The sequence below is a fragment of the Typopeltis vanoorti genome, chromosome 7, assembly GCF_054136105.1.
Source record: "Typopeltis vanoorti isolate ZY-2024b chromosome 7, IOZ_Tvanoo_1.0, whole genome shotgun sequence".
In the NCBI taxonomy this organism is placed as follows: domain Eukaryota; kingdom Metazoa; phylum Arthropoda; class Arachnida; order Uropygi; family Thelyphonidae; genus Typopeltis; species Typopeltis vanoorti.
The window spans coordinates 41,805,126-41,830,678 of NC_143555.1; the positions used below are offsets into that span (position 1 = coordinate 41,805,126).

Here is a 25,553-nt window from a genome sequence, read left to right on the forward strand (position 1 = left end):
GTATGTGATATGAATATCAGAATATGAATTCATATTGACGGATTCAGGATAATATCGCAGATAAATTAAGACATTTCTGATTCGCGAAGAGAATTGGCCGTTAGTAATTGCAATACTACTTAATCATTTGGTCCTCGGAGCTTATTAACAATACTAATTTGCTTTTAATTGGCATCGTTTCAAACAAAGGAATATCTTTTAACGTATTCCTTACTGTTTTTGTAATAACGCGAGAGTTGTCAATGAAGAATACTCATAACATTGTTCCTCATCAAGTTTGTATTAATTATAATACAAATTTGATGGGTTGGGTAAATTATTACTACCGAAGCTAAGAAGGCCAATGTATTATGTTCTGCTGCTGGTTTGCATGATGAAAAGCCCGTTCCTGGGACGGTAATCCTTATGCTTCTGTGTAAGGATTTTCGGATAAGGACTGGCTAACTCGCTAACAGCTGACTTTGAATACAGAGAAAGACGTTTTCAGCTGAAAGCGAGTTAGCCAGTCCTTATCCGAAAATCCTTACACAGAAGCATAAGGATTACCATCCCAGCAACGGGCTTTTCAACTGACTTCGAAACTGTCTTTAGGAAAGAAACAACTGAGCGTAGTTCTCGCGACTGGCTACGTAAAATTCTCTTATATGCTATTCTACAGACTACACACCAAATGACAATCAGTGATTAAAGAGAGTAATATAAGCCGTGTTATGACTCACGGAAAGGTTTATCCACGTAGAATAGACATTTTGAACAATCAGGTGAAAGAAAGCTATATTGATGTTCATTACTTAAGATTAAAACATTTGGTTAACATCTTGCTTATTTTGAAGTGAACATTGATCACTGTATTCCGATCTCTATATCGGTTAGAAATCGTGTTGATATAAAATTAACTTCTCAAGGAATCAACCCTTCCTGTTAGGTAGATTCCTTCTGAGCTTCCTGTATGTTGAAAACTTTGCAACATCTTTCTTAAATCAACATGGCTTGCAGAGTAGGATTCGAAGTGGGAATATGAATAAACGTTGTTTCCAGAGTTCGCTGATAGGCACATTTCCATCTGACAGTATATAGCATTTTTATTTTGTGTTTATTATAATTTCTCGCCGAAAATTGATTCCTTTTTTTTTCCTTTTTTTTTTTTGATCCCCAGACTTCTCGCACACTCAATTCAGTGATAGATTTAGCAGCACACGAATAAACTGACCAAAATATAATTGAGAAATTTATTGGTTCATTTGACTATCCAGACTTATTATATGGGGAAAAACTATGGCCAAGTGCTTTCGTATTATAGAAAGCTATTACTTAATATATAGAAATGTAGCTATTGTATGTCATATTCAGCAATTACAATGGAACTGTTTGCATAGTGATGTCCAGCAACCAAGTTTTCTCATAACATCTGTTTCATTTAAGGTTACATATATACGCAATAGATACATGTTCTTAGACACAATTTATATACAATAGACTGGCACACTGTCAGTATATGCTAACAGAGAAATATTTGAAAACTAGTGCACAATTCAAAATATGTACAAAGATGAGACGTTTCAGTGTTCATCAAGCTTAATAATGCTTGGTGCTCCTCAATGAGCACCAGGATTTTATGCTAAAATTGCGTTTGCACAGTTCAACATGTTTAGATAGAGTTGGGGAAAGACTATTATACAATATCATGGTTAATTCGTAAATGACCATTAATTCAAGAAACTGTCAGATGAATACAAAATACAAACATGTACAAAATGTATAAGTTAATATCTCAGGAAAGTTTTGGGTTGGTAAGTTGTATATTATGTCTTATTAATGTAACAAAAAAAGTCTGGTTTCAGAACATTTATGCGAGGGCTATTGTTTGTCTATATCTTTCTTGAGACAGTCATTGGACCAAAAGTACAAAGCCGATCAACAACAGAAAATGTTTTTAATTATGATAAAAATAGTATATGAATGTTACATACTCTGTCGTTGTTTCACCAAACTGCGTATTTTAAACGGTTTGTTTTCTGGTTTCGTTTATATTTGAATAGAATATTTAGGATTAAGTGACGCAGATATCGTAAAATTTAATTGTTCGATTCAGATTCGTATACCCTTCATCAAAATGTGCAAATCGCCTGACAAGTGCCTCAAGTTTTTCTCATATTACAACACTTGACAATGTAAGGTTCTTTACTTTGACAAAGTACCGCAAAGTGCCTTTTTAACATATCGCACCGTCAGTGCAATAAAGGCACACTCAAGTAACTGCTCAATGCAATTCTACACTTTTCACAAGGACAACGTAGAACGGGAAAAAACATCTATATAAAGGCTTTTCAGCGTAGATGATTTATCCATTCCACAAAACAGGCTAACTGGCCAGAGGAACACATGCAATTAACAGACAGTACATTGGAATCGTAGCCTTAGTTGCTAAAGCCTAATTCTAAATAACAGCACATACTGTAGATGACTAGTGTAATATTTGTCCTTTAGAAAAAAAAGAAAAAGCATTCTCCGCGTTGATTAATCCATAACGAAGTAGAGGAAAAAAAGTACATTTAGGAAGATGTCGATAGCTTTATAAACTGTAACTAAAAATTTGCATTCTATTTCTTCCCATCTCTCAATGTTAAAAGGAATCCTGTGCATCTGAAATGTAGCTAAATTTCGTTGAGCTTCATGTTCAATTAATACAGAAATAAAGCTGAATTTAGCTTGACCTGAGGTAAAGCTGTGGTCAGTCATCAAATGAACTGCTAATAAGTAGGTGAAGACATTAGGAAAAAAAATAGTTGCATGTTTGGTCTGTAGAACAGGATTTTTTTTTCAAGCTTTTCGTGCCGCCACTAAACAGCGCACTAGTCTAATAAGTGGGTAATAAAAAATCATCTACAAGCAGATGACATTCACCCGTGTTACACTGGGATTCAAATCTACAGGCTTTAGTTTGGAAAGCGGATACGCTACACGCTTGAATATAATTCTATTATGCTGTTCACTAACTTACTATATTTCAGTTTTATCGTCTGTAACGTCCAGAACAAGTTCCAAAAATTAGTGCAGTTCCTGTATGTTGACACCAGACAATTTGAGACGAGGTGAGGTAAGCATAAGCTTTCCACAGCATTCTAGTGAAGCACACTGTTTTTGAATATTTTCTTGTAACGAATTAGTGGAACATTGTGCTGTCGAAGACTAGTGGTGAAAATTTTACAGCCGTTTTGTTTTGTGGGATATTCAGAATGTCCGCGCGGTTAGCCTAGTGGCTTTGCGCTTCGCAACCATATGACTGGGGAAGGAGTGTCCCAGGTTCGATTCCCGTCGAAGACGTGAGGAATTTGAGGATCTTCCTCAGCCAAGTTAGCCAGTCTTGGGCGCGGGTAGTAGGGTTTTTCCGCCAGTTCATCTGGCGTTTTTCATCCCGCAAACCGGCCCGTGAACATACGCTACTACAGCCAAAAATATATCCTCCCCTCCAGCGACAGGTCGGTTGGGAGTGGTACTAACAAGAAGTCGCATCTAATTAAAACGTGGACCCTGCTTAGGAAGCGGGAATAACCCGTAGTGAAAGAACTGGGATATTCAGAATGTGATTTCTTTTATCAATGTAACCCAGTTAAGGTCATCACTGTAGAGTATAGTACAGCATCTCAAAGATCGCTGCATTGAAATAGATACATCCTTTGACCAATCACAAAGGTGTTATATTGTATTCCTACTTCGCTCGTACCACTTTGAACAAACATCCGAGAAGCTTGGTTGAATAAAGAAGGAATATGAGTGAGATGATCAATTAATAAGATTATTATTAATTCATTGGTTTATAACGTTATCTTGATTTTTAAAGAAAATGAAAGGTTCATAACAGTTGCAAATGCTTTGGTCTCGTTTGAGGGACAACGGAATTTAATGATGAAAATATATATATACTTGATTAAAATGGTTGCTTCAAAGAAATTGCGAGTTTAAAGAGTGAAGGGAAAAATACATTGTTTGTGAAATCATAATATTAATGCATTTAATATATTTCTTTGCACCTAGAGCATGTTGGAAGTTTGATAAATGACCATCGAGGATACTTTCTGTTGGGATATTTCCACGAATATGTCAAACTGCTAAAATATTCACGTTAGCATACTCACATTAAAGACTGATTAGCAACTCCTTGGCCTCATTTCACGAATGGTTTTTCGTTGATAATATAAGAATTTTTCAGCAAATTGTTGACACGAGAAAGGTAAGAAAATTCTCATGAAGGAGAATTATTTTCAAACGAATATTATTAAAAAAAAAGTTGTCAAACGCATGAAGCGCCTATTAAAGTTTGTCTCAAGAAAGAATAAGACAAGCTTAACAACGGCTTTTTATAGCATTTAAAAATTAGCCTTCGATGATATTTCCCAACAAAAGGGCGTATACGTCTCTCTTCTACGGCGAAATGCTTTTATAATTTTATAATTAGCCACGAAGTTTTCACAAGGAACTGCTTGAAAACGATTTGTCCATTATCACTGAAGGTGCTGAAAGAACTCGCAAAATGAAAATAAGTCTGCTTTTAGCAGGAATGTTATATTCAGAAGAAAACGCTAATAGATTAAATTAAGCCTCCGTTAATTTATATTCGTTGAGATGCAAATATACATAAACACTCGCATACCGTATATTGATGACGAATTCGTAGGGTGTTTATTAAGGCATTTTCTTCCGTGTATTTGATCTGCTCACGTATGGATACCTTTTCAAGCCGCTAAAGAAAAGTATTCTTGATATCCTGAGCTCCCTAAAGCAGGCTGCTTGTTGACTTCTAGGATACCTATATATATGAGAAGTCTAGACACTTGAGAAGATAGTCAGTACTTGCAAGATGCTGGAGAATTTCAATTTAAAATTGTGAAAGGTAACTTTTCTTGACTAGACTACTACTACTACTCGCGCAGGAATTTGTGTGTGTAAAGGTGCTGTTAATATTCGGCAGTATTCATCGTAGGCGACAAATGATCCTGAAACACTGATCTTTTCATGAAACGAGCAGTTCCCGCCAGAAGGCACAGCGGACGAAGGGAGCAAGTTCAAAGATTGCGTTTAGAAATGGACAAACAAGACACCGAATATTTCTTTACGTCTCAGGAATAACGGCTATTCGTTAGGGCTGTGATCCTTCAAGTTTATACTCAATTCTTAGGGAAGGGAATAATTTACCGTTCGCACCAGCCGCTAGACATTTCTTCTTTCCCTGATAACATTAAGTTCTTTACACGAAGTTGCATGTATTAATCTTTCTTTTAAACTTGAACATTAGGAGAGTTGGTCGAGGGCTTTAAGCTGTAACAGAAAATCGATTTGGCATCGTACATCCAAGTAACTTACGCAATGTTCTAGCTTCTCACATCAGAGTAATGTTTGCCTTCAACCTGTGAATGTTCCTGGAGGTGATGACTAGTGTAGAAATAGAAGCGTGCTATCAAGTGTTGGCAGGGAGAGTTGAAATAAAGAAAATAAAAAGAAAAAAAAGATCCCCGAGTCGCCTGTGGTCGAAGATCTGCAGGTCTGATGAAGCTAAAAGAAATGAGATGACTATCAGATCGACGGCTGGAATTTCGTGCATCACCCGAAGACTCATCATACATGAGAGGCAGCAATAATTTCTTCTCGTTTCGCACCTAGTAGTTAAAAGAAAAATTGTATTTATAAGATACAAAATTCACAATAAGTGCTACAGAAAAGATTAATAAAATGAGAAAAATTTGAGAGTAATAAGTGCGTATTCATTAAAAGACTATCCAAAATTTATGTATCATGCAAATCGGCTTGAATAACTACGGTGTGTAATAGTGCATTCAAGGAGAGAAACCGATCGTCATGATCCTTCTACCGAATTCGCTGCATAGTTACACACGAAATGGATGTTGCTATTAGCTATTACAGCACTTCCCCCGAAGACATTTCTGGGTGTTATTGATCTTCTTTAGATCTTTTTTCAATTCTTGATGAAGAGAACCCGTTAAGTTTTCGCACGTCATCATTAACAACTTAGCAACAGAGTTTAATTCATTGGGCGAACTTATATTGAATGAAAATAACCAAATGGAGTCCTTATAAAATTGGGCACAATCAAAACTGAGTCGTAATCCAGAATGCCTCTGAAATCAGTTCGTTTAGAATTATGGCCGAATGAAGGAAGCCGGTGTATTTATGTCTCTTAACTGCGTGTCATGATCTAAAACCATACCGGATACGAACCAAGCTCTTTCCAACCACTGGCTGGAAAAAAAGCTGGGTTCGTTACTCCATGAACACTTTGCTGTTCTTCAGAAATGCAGTTTAACTGTTTCCACCTTAATCGCGCTTATTTACTTTTTTTTTTCTTCTGAAGGTGCGTATCACATTAAAGCTGCAATATCAGCAGGGCTACTAGTTGAGATCTCTAGGTTTCACTCTCTTGTTCTTGCTCAAACAATCATGGGATTGCACAAAACGCTTCTTGAAATCCTTCTCAGACTACGTACCACCTGCCATAAAAAAAATAAAAAATTCATAGACGTCGGATTGCTTATCGAAGTTTGTACTACGGTGATCGTAAGTATTGATCTTTTTATAAGTATATAAAATGTTATATTAGTAAATTAAGTATAATTTACTTCTGTTTTTGGGAATCGGTGTGTGTCCGGTGTCTAGAAATCGCTGAGCTTAACCCGGCGTTAGTAAGGCGGGGTTGTCACAGACTCCAAAGATTTTAAATTGACTAACTTTTTAACAACGCGTGGCAGTGAGTCATGCCTCAGTATAGCTTCCCTCCCGTAACCTGCTACTCAACGCCATAGACGACAGGCTGTTACGCGCAAGCAAGTTTAGTGTGCTGGGGGTCCACCAGACACCATCTTACCAAAAGTGTGACTATATTTACTTCCGAAACGCAAGTTGTTTTCATGTATATTCTACTAAAATATTATCGTTACTGCTGTGTCTTCTATAGTTTTATATACCAACCATAAGCAAATACGTTTTCATAAATATTTAGAGGGCATTTTGAGAATAATATCCTCTTTTTACCAGCTGAGTTACGAGCAGGAAGAACAGAGGTTACGTCAACTTATAGATGACGCTTTGACAGACGAGGAGCCATTTAGCGGAGATGATGATAGTGAAATTGATTTAGAATTAGTCAGTAACAATGAGTCTGGTACAGAACAAGACTGTGAGGAAGAATCCATTAATATTGATTTAAAAGATATGGATTTCTATAATACACTACATTATTTGGGTGGGTCTGTGAGACTCCACCTTACCACTTTTGTTACATTTTCCCATCTCACAGCGCTGGATTAAGTACATTCGCACGGATTGATAGATGGGAGTTTCGTAATTATGATTGGTATTTATTTGTACGCACTCGTGTGTTCTATCACTTTTGCCGATTTATTCTTGGAGAAAGTTAAATAATAAAAAGCCTAGGAAAAGTATTCTCCTAGTCTTCTAGCTTCAGTTAAGTTACCATGAAGCTACGCAGGCCACACTTTTGTTTTCATATTCTATAAATTCCATTTGTATCAATCATGTTGTGAATGCTTACTGGTAATTTAGTTTAAAATGTTTTTAATTATTACAAAAGCTATTTTCAGTGATCGTCAACATATAGAAGTAGCTTTTGGTTCTTTGGAGCTTGGGTTGGCTTTTTAGACTCGAATCGAAATTTCTATACGTCTGATAATATGGTCTGATTAGAATTATCAAAGAAACTACAAGCATGAGGCCAGCGTTTTATTGTATGGCACCTTCAGTCGGTTCTAGGATTTATTGCTATATAATACCACACAGTTCGCTCCACGAACGTATTTTGTTCTATGGCTAGTTTGACTTGCTATCATTGTTCCAGAACTAGCTTGATTCGATTCTCTTCAGTTGTAAAAGTTCATGTAAAGAGTTACATAAAGACAGAACTTAACTCTCTTCCAATAGAAGGGTGCATGTTGCGTTGTTCTAACTGATAATATTATCAGTTAGAACAACGTCTAGTCTGCTCGTAAAGATATGTAAATACAAACTTTTTGTCAAAATGATATCCTTCGCCGATAATATACACCGAAACAATCCTTGAAGATCTAAAAAATCGGATTAATAGTGATATGTTAAAACTAAGTAAATGGTTTAGCAATAATGGACTTAACATTAATACCGATAAAACAAGATATATGTACTTCATGTTAACAGATAAGCTAGACCACGATATAACCATAAAATGGCATGAAAGAAAATGTAGTGAAATCCTAAATTGTAACTGTAGCTTAATCAAAAAAACAAAATCAGTCTAGTATTTGTGCTTTCATATCGATAGCAATATGAAGTGGAACTCCCACACCACTTTCTTAACAAATAAGTTAAAGTTCATAATTAATAGAAGATATGTTAAAAAATTTGTAAATGCAGCATTCTTAAGATGCTTATACTATTCCTGGGTAAATTCCTCACTGCAATATGGCATTATCTGTTGGGGTGGAGATTATTACAACAATCTGCTTCCATTAATAAGAATACAAAACAGAATAATTGGAGCCATAACCACTACTGACTTCGCACATTCAACCAACGATCTGTTTGTCATGCATAACATTCTACCACTACAGAAACTATATCTCTATGGTTATCTATTATACGTAAAAAGGAACGCTGAAAGTTTATTGGTATATAATGTAGACTATGGATTACGATGCGGCCGGAACATGCTGGTAGTACCCAAGGGAAACAAAGAAATTTTTCATAAATCCTTCGAATACCTACCGACAAGCAGCTACAATAATCTCCCAAATACTTAGACTAGACTAATATATTAACATGTACATCAAATCAAACCGTGTAAGGTGAGCCCTCAAATACTCTCACTGGACTCGCAGTGACTGTTTCGAACTAATTTAATTCTCTAGTAACCAGTATGGCTACACATAAATACACAAACTTATTTTATCACTAAAACCAGTAACTTATTATTATAAACTACGAAAACTATCCGAAATGTATTTTACTCTATATGTATGTATATACAAAGTCCGCGCGGTTAGCCTAGTGGCTATGCGCTTCGCAACCATATGCCTGGGGAAGGAGTGTCCTAGGTTCGATTCCCATCGGTGACGTGAGGAGCTGAAGGATCTTCCTCAGCCATAGCCAAGTTAGCCGGTCTTGGGCGTGGACAGCAGGGTTTTTTCCCCAGTTTATTCTGGGGTTTTTCATCCCGCAAAGCAGGCAAACTGGCCTTGAGAACTTAACACTAAGGCCATAGGATATACCGGGGCATAGGGCTGACTACCTTATCCTGTAAACGGATTGAGGTCCGATGATCAATGGACCCTCGACACCGCAAGGTAAAAGAGGGTATAAAGAAGATGAGATGTATGTATATATAAGGAAACATTTATTAACTGTAACAAAATAGTAGCCAAAAATATGTGTAATTACCAACAGAAAATGATAGTAATACTTCAACTGTATTGTATAATATTGTACAACTTGAGTTGTATTGTACATTGAATTGCAAAACTTGAACAGTATTGTATAATACTATACATTGAATTATGCAACTTGAATTGTATTGTATAATACAAATATCTTGTATGTGTGATGGGAATGATAATAAACTGTTATTCGGTTCATTCTCCCTATGGGTAACGGTTTAGGCCCCCCCCCCCCCGATTTTGAAAGCCTACCAGTCGAGGCTTTGTTTTTTATCTGATGATTATTAGGAATAGGAGAAACTGCTTTCGTTTTGAAATTTTTTAATGTAGGTAGATGTAGAATCATTCTGAATTATCGCCGATTCAGATTAAGCTGCTTACTGCCAACTTAAATACAGACTATGTATTGCTCTGTATGTTCCATTTACCCCATACAATTGTAGTGTTTTGAAAAGCTTTTCTCTGCGCAACTTGCCATATTCCCACGATTTCTCAACTATTTATCGTCAAGTAAAAAATTTGATCTTGACAACCTTTAACTTTCTTTATTTCGCCGTTTGCTAGGAATCAATGGCACATACGAGTAATTGCATGGTTTGACAACTAAGCTTGATCGCAGTCAGTATTTTCTTATGCGACTCCCACCCATAAAACGTAATCCCATAGTAAATTGATGGGTGATTAAGGATTTTTTATCTATTTATTTTATGTTTTAAAATCTGTTTTATTAAAGAATCAGGAAGGAACTTTTTTTTTCAAGCTTCCTCAGGCCTATAATCTTATTAGGGGATAGTGTTCTTTTCCCGGGAGATGAAATTCATCTCCTAACTTTAAAGATAATCACAAGCATCCATACCCACGACGCGTATGGATGCTTGTGATTCTGAACGTTTTGATCCTAGGCGAAGAGGGCGACGATTTTTCATAGACACAATTTTCATTTTAGAGTCATAATGAGGGACCCAACTTTTGTCTCCAGTAACCATTTTGGTGATGCTGAATAGAAAACAAACTTAGGTTCATTTTGTTTGCTGTCCGTTTTATCACAGTCCAATTCTCTGATGCTTTGAATGACATTGTACAAATCCAATGTTCAGTTTTCAGCCATCATAAATATACATCATAGCTAGCCATCATAAATATTCAGATTTTCTTTCATTTGCAGCTCAGTTTTCTGCTTATGGAAATCATTAGCAACTACTAGGCTTTTAACGTTGTGGTATTTAGTTATATATACAGTGTGTGTGTGCGCGCGCGCAGGGCCGGTTTTATCATTAGACAAGCCTAGGGGCGTCAGATTTTGCTACATAGTTCGGGGAAAAATTATAACCTTCGAAAAAAATTAGTAAAGCCTTGATTAATAATAAAAAAAAATAAGTCAAGCCGTCCTGGTGCTCGCTGATGATCCTACATTATTTTCGCCTTTCTCTATTTCTTCCACTCCCATGCTCTTTGTATACTTAACCTCAAGTTCAGATATTTTTCCTCCTCCTAGCATCTGTCCCAAGATGAGCGGGAAAGTTCCGGGGTATCCCTCAAACTAACAATCAGTGTTCGCGACTAACCGACTGTTCTCACTTCTTATCTTCATTCCCTATAGACTTAATTCTGTTGATTTACTTCCTCAGAAAATACTTCATTAGATATTCTGTCATACATATGCAAAAATAATTTAGAAAATAGCGTTCAAATGTGTTTATTGCTCTGAGATTTTTTTCAACATTACCAATATCGGTAGTAAGTTCAGAAAGGAGTTTCTCGAAATTAAAACTTACAAAAACTTACACTAGCTCTACAATGGCTCAGGAACGACTCACTGGTCTAGCAATAATATCTATAGAGCATGAAATTGCATCTACAATCAATATAGATGAATTAATTCAAAACTTTGCCGAAGCAAAAGCGCGAAAGATTAATTTTTCATAATTTTTGGATTTAGGCTGTAATAATTTTCTTGCTATCCAGATATTAGAAGTAATCATGTATGTATACAAATGTATTGGTTTTGATTAATAAATTTTTTAATGTTCATAATGACATTTTTATAAATATCCACATCTGTAAGTGTACGTGTGCTTGTGTGAGTATGACAAAATATATATATAGAGAGAGAATGTATAGAGGCGCCTAAATTTTCTTTGCCTAGGACATCAGATACTCTCGGATCGGCCGTGTGTGTATCACACAATACTTGTATTAACTTTGGAAGCAATTCAGTTCTAATGAAGGTTGGTGGAGTAGTAAGACGAAGAGCTGTAGAGTAGATGCCCTCCCTCGATGAGTCTTTGGACTCCCTGGAGGTGTCATGTAATAATAATTTCAGAGTTTTTTTTACGCTCTGAACAACATATGGGTATTTAAGCCGAATTCTCGTTATTTTTCAATTAACTATTTTAAAGTAAAGCTTGAATCAATACATGGACGCTCTTTTAGACCTATTTTGTTCTTATACTATATGGATTTTGACCAACAAGTTGAGGATTACCCAAAGCAAAATGGAAAGATCATTACTCGGTATTACCATTCTAGATAGAAAGTACAGTAGTTGGGTCGGGGCTCAGACTAGGGTGAGCGACGTAACATCCATTAAAAGATGCAAATGTCAATTGGTAAGTCATATTACATTACAAGAAGTAGCACTCAAAAGTGGACAAAGCTGATATCAGAATGGTGTCCTAGAAATGGAAAGAGAGCTACAGGAAAACCAAAGAGATGGCAGGAACTCAGTCTCATAGAAAGGCCAAAGATAGGAAAATGAACAGGGGACTTTGGTGTGTGTGTGTGTGTGTGGTGATTCATCTAGCAGTGAAGAAACTGGTTGATATTTTGTATCCCGAGTCTAGCAGACAGGATATAAATGATACACTGATTTATCTCTTTGTTCAAAATCGGCAATATACTTTCTTTTTTTTCCCAATGGTCTGGAGCTATTCCTCATTTGCAAGTTTCATTGTGCCATTTCTTATGTAATGGTTCTATTTCAAAGCTGGCATTATTTAACTAATTTCATTTATGCCATCATTTTCAAGTTTTTTTATTATTATTATATCTGCATTAAGCTTACTGCCAACTTAAATACAGACTATGTATCGCTCTGTATGTTCAATTGTAGTGTTTTATTATTATTATTATTATTATTCCTGATACCTCCAAGGAGTCCGAAGACTCATCGCGGGAGGACACCTACACCTAACCTCTACTACGAATCATCTCCATCAACGCCATCTACCGCCCACCTCCAACACAACTAGTAATTTTTGTCTGTAAATTGCGTGTGTTCTGAAGGGCCGATTTGTATGTATGCGGGATGAAAAACCCGAGTTTCCGGGAGAAAAAACCCTGTTTTGAAAAGCTTTTCTCTGCGCAACTTGCCATATTCCCACGATTTCCCAACTATTTATCGTAAAGTAAAAAATATGATCTTGACAATCTCTAAATTTCTTTATTCAAGTACTTGAGACTATTTATTATTGCATTACTAATTCTGTCTCCAGTTCTTTTACATAGTTATATTTTTTCTGTATGTCATGTTTTCTAATTTCTCTTTTAGCTGCAGCATTCCTTCTAATTTTTACATAAAGGTAATTCAATACAAATTATGTAAGATAAATATAAGAACAAATGAGTAAGCTTTAGCTTTATTGCACAGACAGCAATTCCGAATAATCATCCAATCATTTGAGTTCCACCCATGAAAGACTAACTTATCGTAATTTTTAGTACCATTGGTGGTGTTGAAATCCAGTACACAAAATATTAAACATGGTACTTTTCTTATGCCACTTAAAAACAAAAATCGTTTCCCCGTCTCAAAAGCAGGTACTCAAAATCACACGCATCCATACCACAATGGAATTCGTATGTTAGTTAGGGGGCAGACTCTATCCACTCGGCTGACAACTTAAGATACATACACTATATTTTATTTTGTTTTTAATATTTAAAAAAATAAAACACCGAAACGGAATTAAGACAATATACATTTATTTCTTTCCGCGCGAACCCCATAACCACGAAAGGCTGTTAGCATACAGCATTGGTAATACAGTGGAATAACTGAAACATTTTACTTGTTCCACGGGATCTCCATTCAGAATGCAGATGAAGTTTTCTATGTTCTTGCCTATTTTTATAGTTTGTCTTTTTATTCCCGATTTTTATGCCAAATTTGATATTCGGTTTAGTTAGAAAATCCTGGATTCTTGCAATAGATATGTTTAACAGAATAACATCATTTGCGTAAAGCAAAGAAATAAGTTTGATATCTCTGCTTCTAGTATCTGGTTTCATGCCACTTTCTTTTATAATGTGATCCATATACATGATTAATAAGAGTGGAGATAATGTGTATCCTTATCTTATCCCCGATTTTACATCAAATTATCTTTTAATTTCCTTTAATTCTAGCTGCTTTCTGCCAACTTAAATACAGACTATGTATTGCTCTGTATGTTCCATTTACCCCATACAATTGTAGTGTTTTGAAAAGCTTTTCTCTGCGCAACTTGCCATATTCCTACGATTTCTCAACTATTTATCGTAAAGTAAAAAAATCTTATCTTGACAACCTCTAACTTGAACCCAGCTTGTTCTTCTCCAAGTTTCTCTTCCACAATATATCTCAATTTCTTTTCAAGTATGCTTGCATCAATCTTACATGGAACATTTAGTAGAAACATTTCTCTGTAATTCTCACATTCAACTTTTTCTTTCCCATACATGAGAACTATGAGAGATCTACTCCGATCTTCTGACCAGGCCCTTTCAATTATGGAGTGTAGCCACTGTAAAACTTTCATACCTCCATACTTCGGCTGCCTTTCCACATTTCAAGTTTTTGACGACTTTTCTCCCCGATTGATATATATACTCCTCCTGAAAAATTTATAGTATGGTTCTGTTACTGCTTGTTTTGTTCAACAGTCTTTCAAAGTAATTGCTCCAGACATCTAGGATATCCTTATCTTCAGTGTTCATGTAATCTTTATCATATTTGATTCCTTTTACAGTATTCTTTCCTCTATTTCTGAGCATTTTCAATGTTCTGGCGTCCAGAACATTTTGCCATCCTTCTAATATTTATTTTCTATATTCTTACCAATGTCTTCTCATAACTTTCGTTTAGTTCTCTTACATTTTATCTGTATTCTTTAAGGACATCTGCCGATTATTTGCTAAGAACTTTTGGTATGTTGTTTTCTTGTTAAGGACTGCTTCTTTAACATCTCGTGTCTACTGTGGCGTCCTTATGGCAGCGATTATTTATTAGCCCTTTACTCCAACTGTTCAGATCTCCATAAAGGACCACTGTTTACATTTTTATGTCAGCTGCTTTTCCAAAGACAGAAAAATCCCTCTACTTCTTCCTTAGACCATGCTGTAGGAGCATAGACACAAAGAACTTTCATTGTCCATTTCTCCCATTTTGAAATTTGTCCACATAACTACTTGAAACTGCCTTCAATCAAAAAATTATCTTCATGGTTGACGTTGAATGCCATCGCTACTCCTTCCATTACTGCCTGAACATAACATTCTCTACTTATTATTTAATAAGATCTCACCTGTTTTTCTCTTCTTTGTCTCAGTAATGCCAATTATGTCCACCTGGTACTTCAATTCTTCTGCGAGTTCGATTTCCTTTCCATTAATACTCTGTATACTGATAGTTCCTGTCTTCAGTTATTCTGAGGTCGGGTTTATTCTTCTTTTCTTCTAGATGTTAAGCTGGAGCTTGTTCCAGATGCTGACTTTTACCGGTTCGTCCTGGCTCCGTGACAAAAACAGTGGGGGCCTTGGTAAACCAGACGACTCCCCAGCCAGTATTAAATCTCATGTCGTACCATCATATGCATATGTAGTTTAAGCCAATAGAGAGCATAATTTGATCGGCTAAGTCTAAAGTCAGTAAATTGTTGATACCATCCACATTCGTTCAGTATCCAGTAGTGTCTACTAAGGGAGCGCACCACGTGAATATTGGACATTGGGTCAGATTCGATTCTCATCATTCCTGAAAGGCGAAGAAGTGGAAGTCTCTTCCCAGTTATTTGGCTTTGACCCTTAAACTTATGGGGTCGTTTAAGTTAAGCACTATAAGTTTAAACCTTAAATAGGTAGAATGCACATAAAATCCTGTTGCCTGTTTCCTTCTACTATCGTAAATTCCTAGACTATATACAAACGATCTGACTTTCGTGTGAATCTTTTTGATTTAATTATTAGCCAAATGGCTTGCATAATGGGATGCTGTAAATTCCAACTTAATCCATTATGTTGGAAAGTCTGTAGATGGTTAATTTTCATTATCCGCAGTTTGTGAGCAGGAACAGTTATTTTGTTGATTTCATCTAAAAGACACTGAGGAAGGCTGTTCCAAAAAACATTGGGGGTAAATGGAATGACAGGGGAAGATGATTGTACGGCCTTAAATATGTGTGTGTGGCCATGGAAAAGACAAATGAAAAGCTTTCATAGCAGAGATGAGCTTATTAATGACACTGAACAGCATAAAGTAGTTTTATGGAGGTTTTAATCACAGCTTCAAATGTGAGAATAGTAGTCTAAGGTTGGATGAATTTGGGATTTATGTAGCGTTAGGAGTTGTGCTAAGGAAAGTCAGCCTAATAAGAGAAATTGTGATCATGGCTGGAGAGCACCATTTCGAGTTTTATCAAAAGACGTGAAACAGGAGATGAGATTTTTTCCCTACGAGAAATACGACAGGTCGTATTTTCGGGTGAACAAATCGATCTATTAAGTTGTCCTCATCACACTGGAATATGGCAAAGAGATCCTTAGGGCATTGGTTATGAAAGATCTTAAAAGTCTGAAATGCTTATGTACTATAAGGCTGGCTTGTCAAAGAATAGAAATGTGTACTCTTATCAGTTAAAAACTAAGTATTTGAAGCTTCGGAGTATAATTTAGACCAATTCTTTTGGTTAATGAAATTTCCTATCTCGATCTCTTGCACATTTTAGTCAGTGTGAAGAGAGATCTACTAGTCAGCGGGCTCTGTATTAAAAAAAACGCACATTTTAGTGAAGTGAAGCTTCTGTGACAAATACTAGATTGTTTTATTATTACTGTTTAAAGTACCTCATATATCGAGCCATTTATTGGGGGCTAACATTTTAACGTTTTATGATAACTGCATTCCATAAAACATTGAGAAACGACTATACTACAGGAAGTAGCGGAAAGGTAAGCTATTCAACACAAACACCGTCCTTTTATTATTATTCCACTTCGAGTGTTACATAAGAAAGGCAGTGGAAGTCTTGCACAAAGGTGAATATCACCGACGATTAAACGTGCTGTCAGCAGACTGAATTTTATAACTTTTCGAAAAGATTATTATTATAAGCAAACGTTTCACTTCTAGTGTGGCGGAACATTATCGCAAAAGAATTGAACCTTTTAACCTTTCTGTATGCTGCCATGTTTGCATTCTGTAAAATCTTGCAACTTTTTCCCCGTTGCAAGATTTTACAGAAGGCTTTTAATCACATGAGAGCGTGATGTTCAATAAGGCTATGTGGAATGCACATTAATTTGTTCATTTTCTGTAGTTACCCATTTATGAAGATAATAAAGGAATAATAGCATCTTTGACTATCATTACTTTCAAGAAAAGCTTTCATTGTCTAATTCTGTAGAGCCGCATTTGATGACACCGACGACTGACGCAGTCACTCTCATACAAGTGTTTTCTTAAATATTAAACCAGTGTATTACAAACTCAAAGCACTGCATCTCGCACCGAAAATGGTGAGAAGGCGATTGAATGTACATGATTCCATCCGCATGGTTATAGCAAAAAAAAATCAGTCCATTTGTGTGTTTATATTCGATAGCGAGTGAGCGGAATATGTTTACGATGTGATAACGTTTAGATCGAAACTCTTAACGACTACTTAGATTCTATGGAAAACTGAATATAATATAGAGGATGATTCCACACACACACACAAACGTTCAAGGCATATTCTGAGAACTTAAAACTAACTTACCGGTCCCAGTAAACATGGGCCCAGAAAGTTTTCATTTCCGAGATAGTACTTGGTAAGGGAGAACGTTGACACAGTCTGAAATGCACACAGAAGGCAAGATATCTAGAAATAAGTAAATCCCTCGGTATTTAGTAAAAGAAACAAATGTAAGATAATCGCATCCTATATTTGTTTAGCCGGTCTTCTAAATGGCCTCCAGTGCCAGTCACACGGCTGCTGAGACATCACACATTAACCCGGAGTGCGTGCATGTTTAATAATAGAGTATACAGCAATTATTTCAAAATGGCCCCACAAATAAAAATGCACGGGATTTAGGTAGGATGACCTGTGAGGGGTGTAAATGGTCCTCCTCGCCCAATCCATCTTTCAGAAAGCATTTTATCAAGATACCGTTGGGCCTGAAGACTAGTGTGGTGACGATCCGTCATGCTTGAACCATGTTTTTCTTTTCCATGCCTAGGGCACGTCATCAAGTAGATCATGCGAGACGTTTTCTACCAGATTTTTTTTTTAAAATCACCCTAGAATGGGTGATGTTTGGCGAAACATACTGCCCTTTTAATCTGTTTCGAAAGATAGTCTTCCATACGTTGATGGTTTATTGCTCCTGCTATCTTGACTGAATAATTGCACCTGTTTGATTGATTTGCATGCGATTGTGGAAACTGAAAATACCATCTCGGGTGAATATCACATTGTGAAAAGTATGCAAGTTCTTGATGCAAAATGTTGTGATATCAAAAGGCAGTGATGAAGACTAATATTTGAGAGCATGAAATTCCACGACTAGAGAAAGCACCTGATAAAGGTGACGCGCTTCGGCTGCATTTCAACCAATTCAGTAAACGTGACTCACCCTATGACTTAAAAACACAATATTAATCGATTCTTGCTCATTTAGGCTGAACGTTATTCGCTAAGTTGCGTCTATCTGCTTTGCATATTGTCGGCGTGCGTGGTGCTAATACGAAGGGCATCTCAGAAATGCGAGGTTTGCAGATCCTGTATATTGAGATCTTTTCGTTAGTTTTGAGATGTAGAATACGCCTTTAAAGTTGATAGGAGTACAGATCACCCTGTATAACAATTTTCCAATATTGAGTTAGTCTCAGACTGTGGCTGGATTTTCTCCTCACAAACATAAAACTGACCTTGAACACATCTGGTAGTAGTTACATTTATATCCAGGTATATAAATTATGAAATCATCGTTGCCACCGTGGAAGACCGAAGAAAAAAATGTAATAATGTAGTTTACTTTAGTTTACATAATATATTATGTTACTGCTAGGAATACTTACAACTAAGATTGACGAACGTGATTCCCCACATAATACTCCACACCCATCCAATAACTATAGGAGCAGTTGCAAGTTGTAATATAAAGGCCAACACGTTATAACACAGCGACGTTGCTCGATTGTTGTGTTCTGTCTTACAACCACAAAGCACTGTCAGACCAGATATCAACGTTCCTGAAAGATAAACGATAGCCTTAGAAATAAAAAGCAAATTATATGTGAAATGTAATAACATAAGTCAACAAATGCATTAAATTAATTACTGAATTTTATCAGACATCAGTAGCAAAAGCAAGATATTTAAAAGGAACACTCGTTTCTTAGCTAAGACTGGTGCTGCATAGCATTTTATGTTTAAACTTCGGTACTACGCTGTGACGGCCAGTTACAATTGGTCTTTTATTACGAAATTGAAATTTTATCAATTTATGCAGAAACTAAACCACCTTATTACAAAAAAGGAAGTCAATTACAATCAATAACTTATTTAGAATACAAAAAAAAATAGTGTAATCAGAGGTAAACAAGGTGGTCAATACCAGGCGGCGAAAATAGTCCACCACCTAAAAACATTCACATTCCATGGTGTCGGATTCGAACACACGACCTATTCATTGCAGAGAGGGAGCGACGCTATCGACTAGTTCAGCAGAGCTTGCTTACTTTCTGGATGAAAAAGCTTGTCAGCTTCGTATGATGCCGGGTAACTCACCTTCATTGAAAGGTCCTTATAAAATCTACCCCACGTCATGACTGTCTCTTCCTGTTAGTGTGCAATTTTAACCAACTGACAGAAAAAATTCAGTACATTAAGCCGTTAATCTAAGTTATGATGTAAAATTAATGGAATAACATACCAAAATATTATAAAACAGATGTTACAAAAATAATCTGATTAAAGATTATTATTATGTAACACCTCCAGCGAGACCTAGGACTCATCGCAGGAGGGCGATCTACTCTACTTTGCTAAATACATCTCACTCACCATCTCCACTACTTCATTCTCCTACTACGACACTATTACCATCAACTGCCCATAAAAAAAACACCCACTCTAAAACTTTTACACGTTTTAATAACAGAAATCGGTACCATTCCCTTATCCACAATAGATTTTCGATACAGCGTCTACTCCCTGTTCTGTGCTTTGTTAGGTACCAAATATCCTTGTAATAATAGTTTTACCCAACTATCAGTAATAATGAAGAAATAAATCACGTAAAAGTAATACAGCCAAATGATTTACTAAAGTTGACAGCAAGAATGTGCTGACGTTCAATACATGCTAATTAAAGAAAAACTGCTTCTCGTTAGTATTATTTTATGCGTAAGACGAATGCAGAGATACTTTGTGACACTAATTACCCAAAAAGGTTGCAAAGCAATAGTGCATTGATACGTGAGCTTATTCGCTTTCTGTTTATTTATTAGGTACCTATTTTTGGTACCAAAAATTATTTGGGGAACATGTCTCTGTGATATCACATGGTGTTTTGGTTTGAATATGGAATTGTGGGCAATATTTTTGAGATACGATATCTTGGAATTTTCCCAGGGTGACACACAATCGTCATTGTCATATTGTGTTTGGTTGTCTATAGATGGGGGTACTAATTTTCCAATAAATTTTGGGGTATTTCTTTCCTGTTAAAGGTTGGGAATTCTTAGAGTAGAATCTAGTGGCGGCAGTGTTTTGAGCTTTTCTGAATAATTTAATTATGCTGGTGTCCCTACGGCATTTAAAAAATAAATTAAAATAAACGAACAGTTAAATGAATTACAAAGCCTTTTGTATGTATTCTAGAAATTCTAATGATAATTTAAATTACTTAGTCACGGTATTTAAAAAATAAATTAAAAATAAACAAGACTTAAAGACTTACAAAAAAAGTTATTGTATGTACTCTAGAAATTCTAATCATAATTTAAATTTACTTAGTCTTTCCAGAATGACTATTTAATGCAAATAGATATTCCAAAATAGTTGAATTTTTATCCACAGCAGAACACACACAAAAACACAATCTTGAAAGAACGAAATTTCTGTAATAACCTGAAAAGCTATTTGACTTTTGTTCCTTAGATTTTCTGTCTATTTGGTACACTGTTAATTCCATCGCATTGAGTCATACTATGATTTTATTCCCAAGGTGGTGAGTGTAACCTCCAACTGTCTTTTGCTGACTAATATATCTGCCAGCGATCGGTAATCGTTGTGTCTACTTGTGAACTTTTCTGACTGGGGGGGGGATTGGAAAATTCTCCTGGTCTTACTTGAGGGTTTAATACTTCCCACACGACAATCCTGATCATCACCTTTTTCATGACTCATATTCTCCCTTTGATGTTTTGTGCAGTATTATCAGTTCGGGGAGGTACGACTGTTTTTCTAGTGTAAAATTCTTATGTTTTGGTACATATTCAAAAATTATTCACTCCTGATTAAGGATTTTATACATTTATTGTTTTCAAGTAGATGGCTTGTTAGTTTATATTTTGTGTAGCTAGGAAACTGGAATTTATTTGAAATGAATATTAGCTCTGTAATGTATATACTTTGTTAATTTATATGTTACCTTTCATTTGACTAATATTATTAACAAATTGTATTTACTGAATCTAACATACAGAAATTAAATAAAGTGAAAAAGACAGTATTTTTTTTCTTATTCTTCTGATTTCCCATTTGCACTGAATTTCCAAATTTCCATTTATTTGGAAATTCCCATTTCCAAATCATAGTGTATGATTTCCCACTGGTGCTTACGTATAATTCGCGTGATTTTTCTCCATATGACATTTCAAAACAAGTTGAACTATGGTTTTTACATAGTTCAATTATGTAAAACTCATTTCCGTTAGTCCCAATTGACTGTCCTCTTAGCCCTAGATTTATTCCACAGTAGGGATATATATATATATATATATATACACAGGGTGTTCGGGATAAATTTGACATATTTATAATTAATTATATTTTTCCGTAAGTTACATGTATTAACACACACTTCTCTTCATTTAAAAGTTTGGACCCTTCTTCATTCATATACAAGATGTCAGAAAGGATGGATAGCTGGAACCCACCGAATCATGGAAGAGAATAACTTGTATCATGATGATTCGTGCCCGCCATCAAAATAAGGATATTACGACTGCTGCCCAATGCTCCCTGAATACAGTAAAAACAATCAGGCATGAACTAGAGACTTGCAATGGTGACTACGAGGATGTAGCAAGAAGAAAGATCCCTAGCAGACGATCTGATTGCGTTCGTATAGCAGAATTCCTCGCAAATCTGCAGGAACAGGTGTTGAAGAACCCTGGCATTGGAATTCGGGCTTTGTTCGTGGAGTTGCTAACTGTAGTCAAGCCCTGGATAACAAGGGTAGCCAATGGTAGGCCGTATGTATGGCAGCAGGATTCGGCCCCTTGCCACACCTCTGGGAAAAGTCAAAAATGGTTGTCTGAAAATTTCTACGACTTCACCAGTCCAAATGTTTGGCCTCCAAACTCCCCAGACCTTAACCCCATGGATTATTTTGTATGGGGCGCAGTTGAAAAAGACACCAATCGCACTTCCAGTAATACAAAAGCCCAGTTAATGGATAAAATTAAAACAGTTTTTGCGGCCCTTCCCAGGGAGACTGTAGCATCAGCTTGTTCGAGGTTCCGAAGCAGAATTGAAGCTGTGATCGATGCTAATGGTGGTTATTTTGAGTAAATCTTGTTGATAGTATTGTAATTAACTCTGCCTGTAATGTTTTTTTGTCAATTCATTAAATTTAATAGATACAAAGAAGATTTTCTTTTTCCTTACGAAACTGTCAAATTTATCCCGAACACCCTGTATATATATATATATATATAAAACACTATTATATTAGATATTCTTTCCAATACAAATAAATATTTATTCTGATTTCAAATGAAAATTGGCTTAGAAAGAAAGAAAAAAAAATGTTCACCCTAAAATAAATATTTATGATCACAGCAAACAAGAAATTCAGCTTTTTTCAAAGTTTTGAAATTTATGCAAATACTGTTTTCATCATTTCAATGAAGAACGGGTCTGGCTATTAAGTTCGTAATGTTTTAATTTTTTTATTTTCTCTTCCAGTGACGACTATTATTTGATATATGCATGTTGATTCACTTAATTTTATCTGCACACTACAATACCTTTTTTCTACAGCAATCTTTTTAAGAATTTTAGTAACGTGTTGGTTTAAAATATCTAGTGGCTCTGTAAAATAACCAAATTCTAACAGTATTGTGACTTTTCAGGTGAAATCTCCACTAAAATTCTGGCTATTAATTTAATACCGATTGTTCGTTTTGCTTCCAAGAGTTGACAGTTTCATGAAATATTTGAGGGCTTGATTGAACAAAGACTTAATTCACCGAGTCAAAAAAAGTCTGATTGGTTTGTCGCATAAAATTTCACAAGGAAAAAAAATGTTATGGTTTTACTTAAATTTGTATAACTCATCAACGACACCCAATTTGTTCATTTAAATTTACACATTTTATTTGAATGATATATTTTATAATAACTAAGATGAAAAGCCAAATGGCTATTTTTCTCTGGTGAAGTTAATTAAATTCAGGGGATAAAATTCCCTTATTATTTTACAGCCAATATAGCGACCAGTACAGTACAGCTAGTGAGTTGACAATAAAGTCAACTCACTAGCTTGCTCTACCTTTGCTTCGAGTTGCCTTGGTGTGTTACTTCCAGGTGGTCACTTACGCTTGGATTCGTCGATAGTTCGTCGGCATGAAACTTTTAGATTGTAGTTTCGATCTTAGAGTTTCGCATACTGACTAAAATAATAAGGAATTTTTATCCCCTTAATTTGAATGATATATTATTTACAAATTGTATTTACTGAATCTAACATACAGAAAATAAAGTGAAATATACAATATATTTTTTTGTTCCTTAATCTTATTGTTAAATTTGCACTGTTGTTCAAAGGTTCTTCCATGCTTGTGGAATTGCCATAATGTGGTTTTTGACAACATGACTCATCTAGTGATCGTTGGGAATTTATTCTGTAATAAAATTAAGGGTTGCATATTTATTTTTTTGAAACCAATATATATATTTCTGAGAATTATTAAAAGCATGGAATCTTTTGTTATGTTTCCAAAAGCATTTAAAAGTACATGTTATGTTTTCACGTTTTGGGCATCCAATTTCATTTAAATCAAGAACAGGCCTCCTATTAACCTCATTAATGTTTTTAATTTCTCTTCCTTTGGTGAGTAATATTTGCATGTTGATTCCATCATCCAATTTCTTAGTTTGTCCAGAGATAGTGAACTAATTTCCCACTTCAGCTGATGGTTATATTTGATTAACCAAGAATTCTGTTTTTTTTTTTTTTTTTTTTTTTTTTTTTTTTTTTTTTTTTTTTTAAACTCTTTCAGGTAATTCTTTCCAACTACACGGTGATTTTGTCAATGCATATCTTAAAATAATTCCATCTGAAATACAAATTTCTTTAGGAAATAAATTTGAAGTCTTATTCGAAAGAAATTGAAATCAATTATAACGGAAAATTCGTATTTTTTACCTACTGTCGATTTTTCATATTCGTTTTCCTTCATTCTTCTTAGATTACTTCATATGGCACCACAATTAAATAGTTATTATTTCACGGATTATTAGCTCTGATCTTATATTTTATGTTAACTTTCTGTTACAAAATTCTAAACAATTAGAACTTTTCACAAAGAATCTTTCAAAGAATTTTGTGGCTCACCCATTATTTTTACATTACCAAACAACACAAAACAGCAGCTTCAGTGGATGAACGATTATCTTAAGCCCAAAGTCACTCAACTCTGGTTTTTTCTTATAGTACTGTTTACACTTACTATATGCCCTACTCTGACTGTTCCTTCATAAATGAACCTTTTGCGCAGATGACTCAATGACATGTTTTCGCATACTGTTGGTGTGGTTTTATCTTACTTTGTGTGGGGAAAGGTAAAATTTGTATATGTGTTATCTGGAGAGTACAAACATTTTTTCTATACCTTTAAGAGTTTAAGTGACGTTTTGGGGTTAATTATCGTGATTTTTTAAATAATTAAACAGAATTGCATTAAGGTATAAAGTTGTGGATTTAAATATCAAGTTCTAATCAGAATAACTGAGTAAAAAATTCACTGTGGAAAAACACAACAACAAAAGCACACATCTTTGTTCATTTAAGTTTACAAATGCATATTTTATTTTCTGAATTACTATTTACAAGTATATTTTCACTGAGAAAAATTCGAAACGTAATTACCTAAAAATATTTCACAATATTTAGTTTACACTCTTAACATTTTCCAAAGACTTCAATTAATAAAAGTTTTGTTACTCACTGTTTCTTGGTTATATTACATCAAAATAGCTGGTCATGCAAAAGAGTTTTTAAATCGGATACTGGTAAGCACACCTCCATACATTTGATAGTGTCAGTCTGGAAATGACACCATGCCTCCCTAAACATTCTGTGTATTCTTTTGTCACCAAATATACAGTTTTCGTAAAATGTTCGTAAATGTCCCGAAATAATGAATCTTTATCGAATTGGATAAAATCTTGAAAGTCTAATTTTACCGTTGATGAATTTAAACGATTAGCGATAATTTTCCCCATGATACGAATAGCTGGAATTCAGTTTCCAAAAATTGAAAATGATTGTCAATATCATACATTTTTGGTGAAAATCTCTCAGCTTCTTCACAACTAATAGAAAAACTTTACTTCCATCATCTCTTGTATCATCAAGTAT

General features: G+C 35.2%; 2 protein-coding genes across 3 annotated transcripts in view; one reads left to right on the forward strand and one right to left on the reverse strand.

Moving 5' to 3' along the window:
• The window catches only part of LOC150104622 (ATP-binding cassette sub-family B member 10, mitochondrial-like), a 222,744-nt gene extending 199,602 nt beyond the window's left edge, over nt 1-23,142 (forward strand). The window contains exon 14 of the mRNA XM_090395227.1: nt 23,044-23,142. Within this exon, the coding sequence (XP_090251353.1) occupies nt 23,044-23,047 (4 nt within the window). The 3' untranslated portion in view covers nt 23,048-23,142. The remainder of the gene's footprint in view (nt 1-23,043) is intronic.
• The window catches only part of LOC150104623 (uncharacterized), a 219,703-nt gene that overhangs the window by 55,185 nt on the left and 138,965 nt on the right, over nt 1-25,553 (reverse strand). Inside the window, exons 2-3 of one of the 2 annotated variants that reach the window (XR_016548543.1) lie at nt 18,757-18,930; nt 4,652-5,654 (exon numbers count right to left, since the gene is read on the reverse strand). Coding sequence is in view for 1 of the 2 variants with exons in the window: in XM_090395230.1 (XP_090251356.1) it covers nt 5,614-5,654; nt 18,757-18,930 (215 nt within the window). In the remaining variant the exon portion in view is untranslated. Of the gene's footprint in view, nt 1-1,215; nt 5,655-18,756; nt 18,931-25,553 lie in introns of those variants that run through there. The other variant, XM_090395230.1, reaches the window with a different exon arrangement.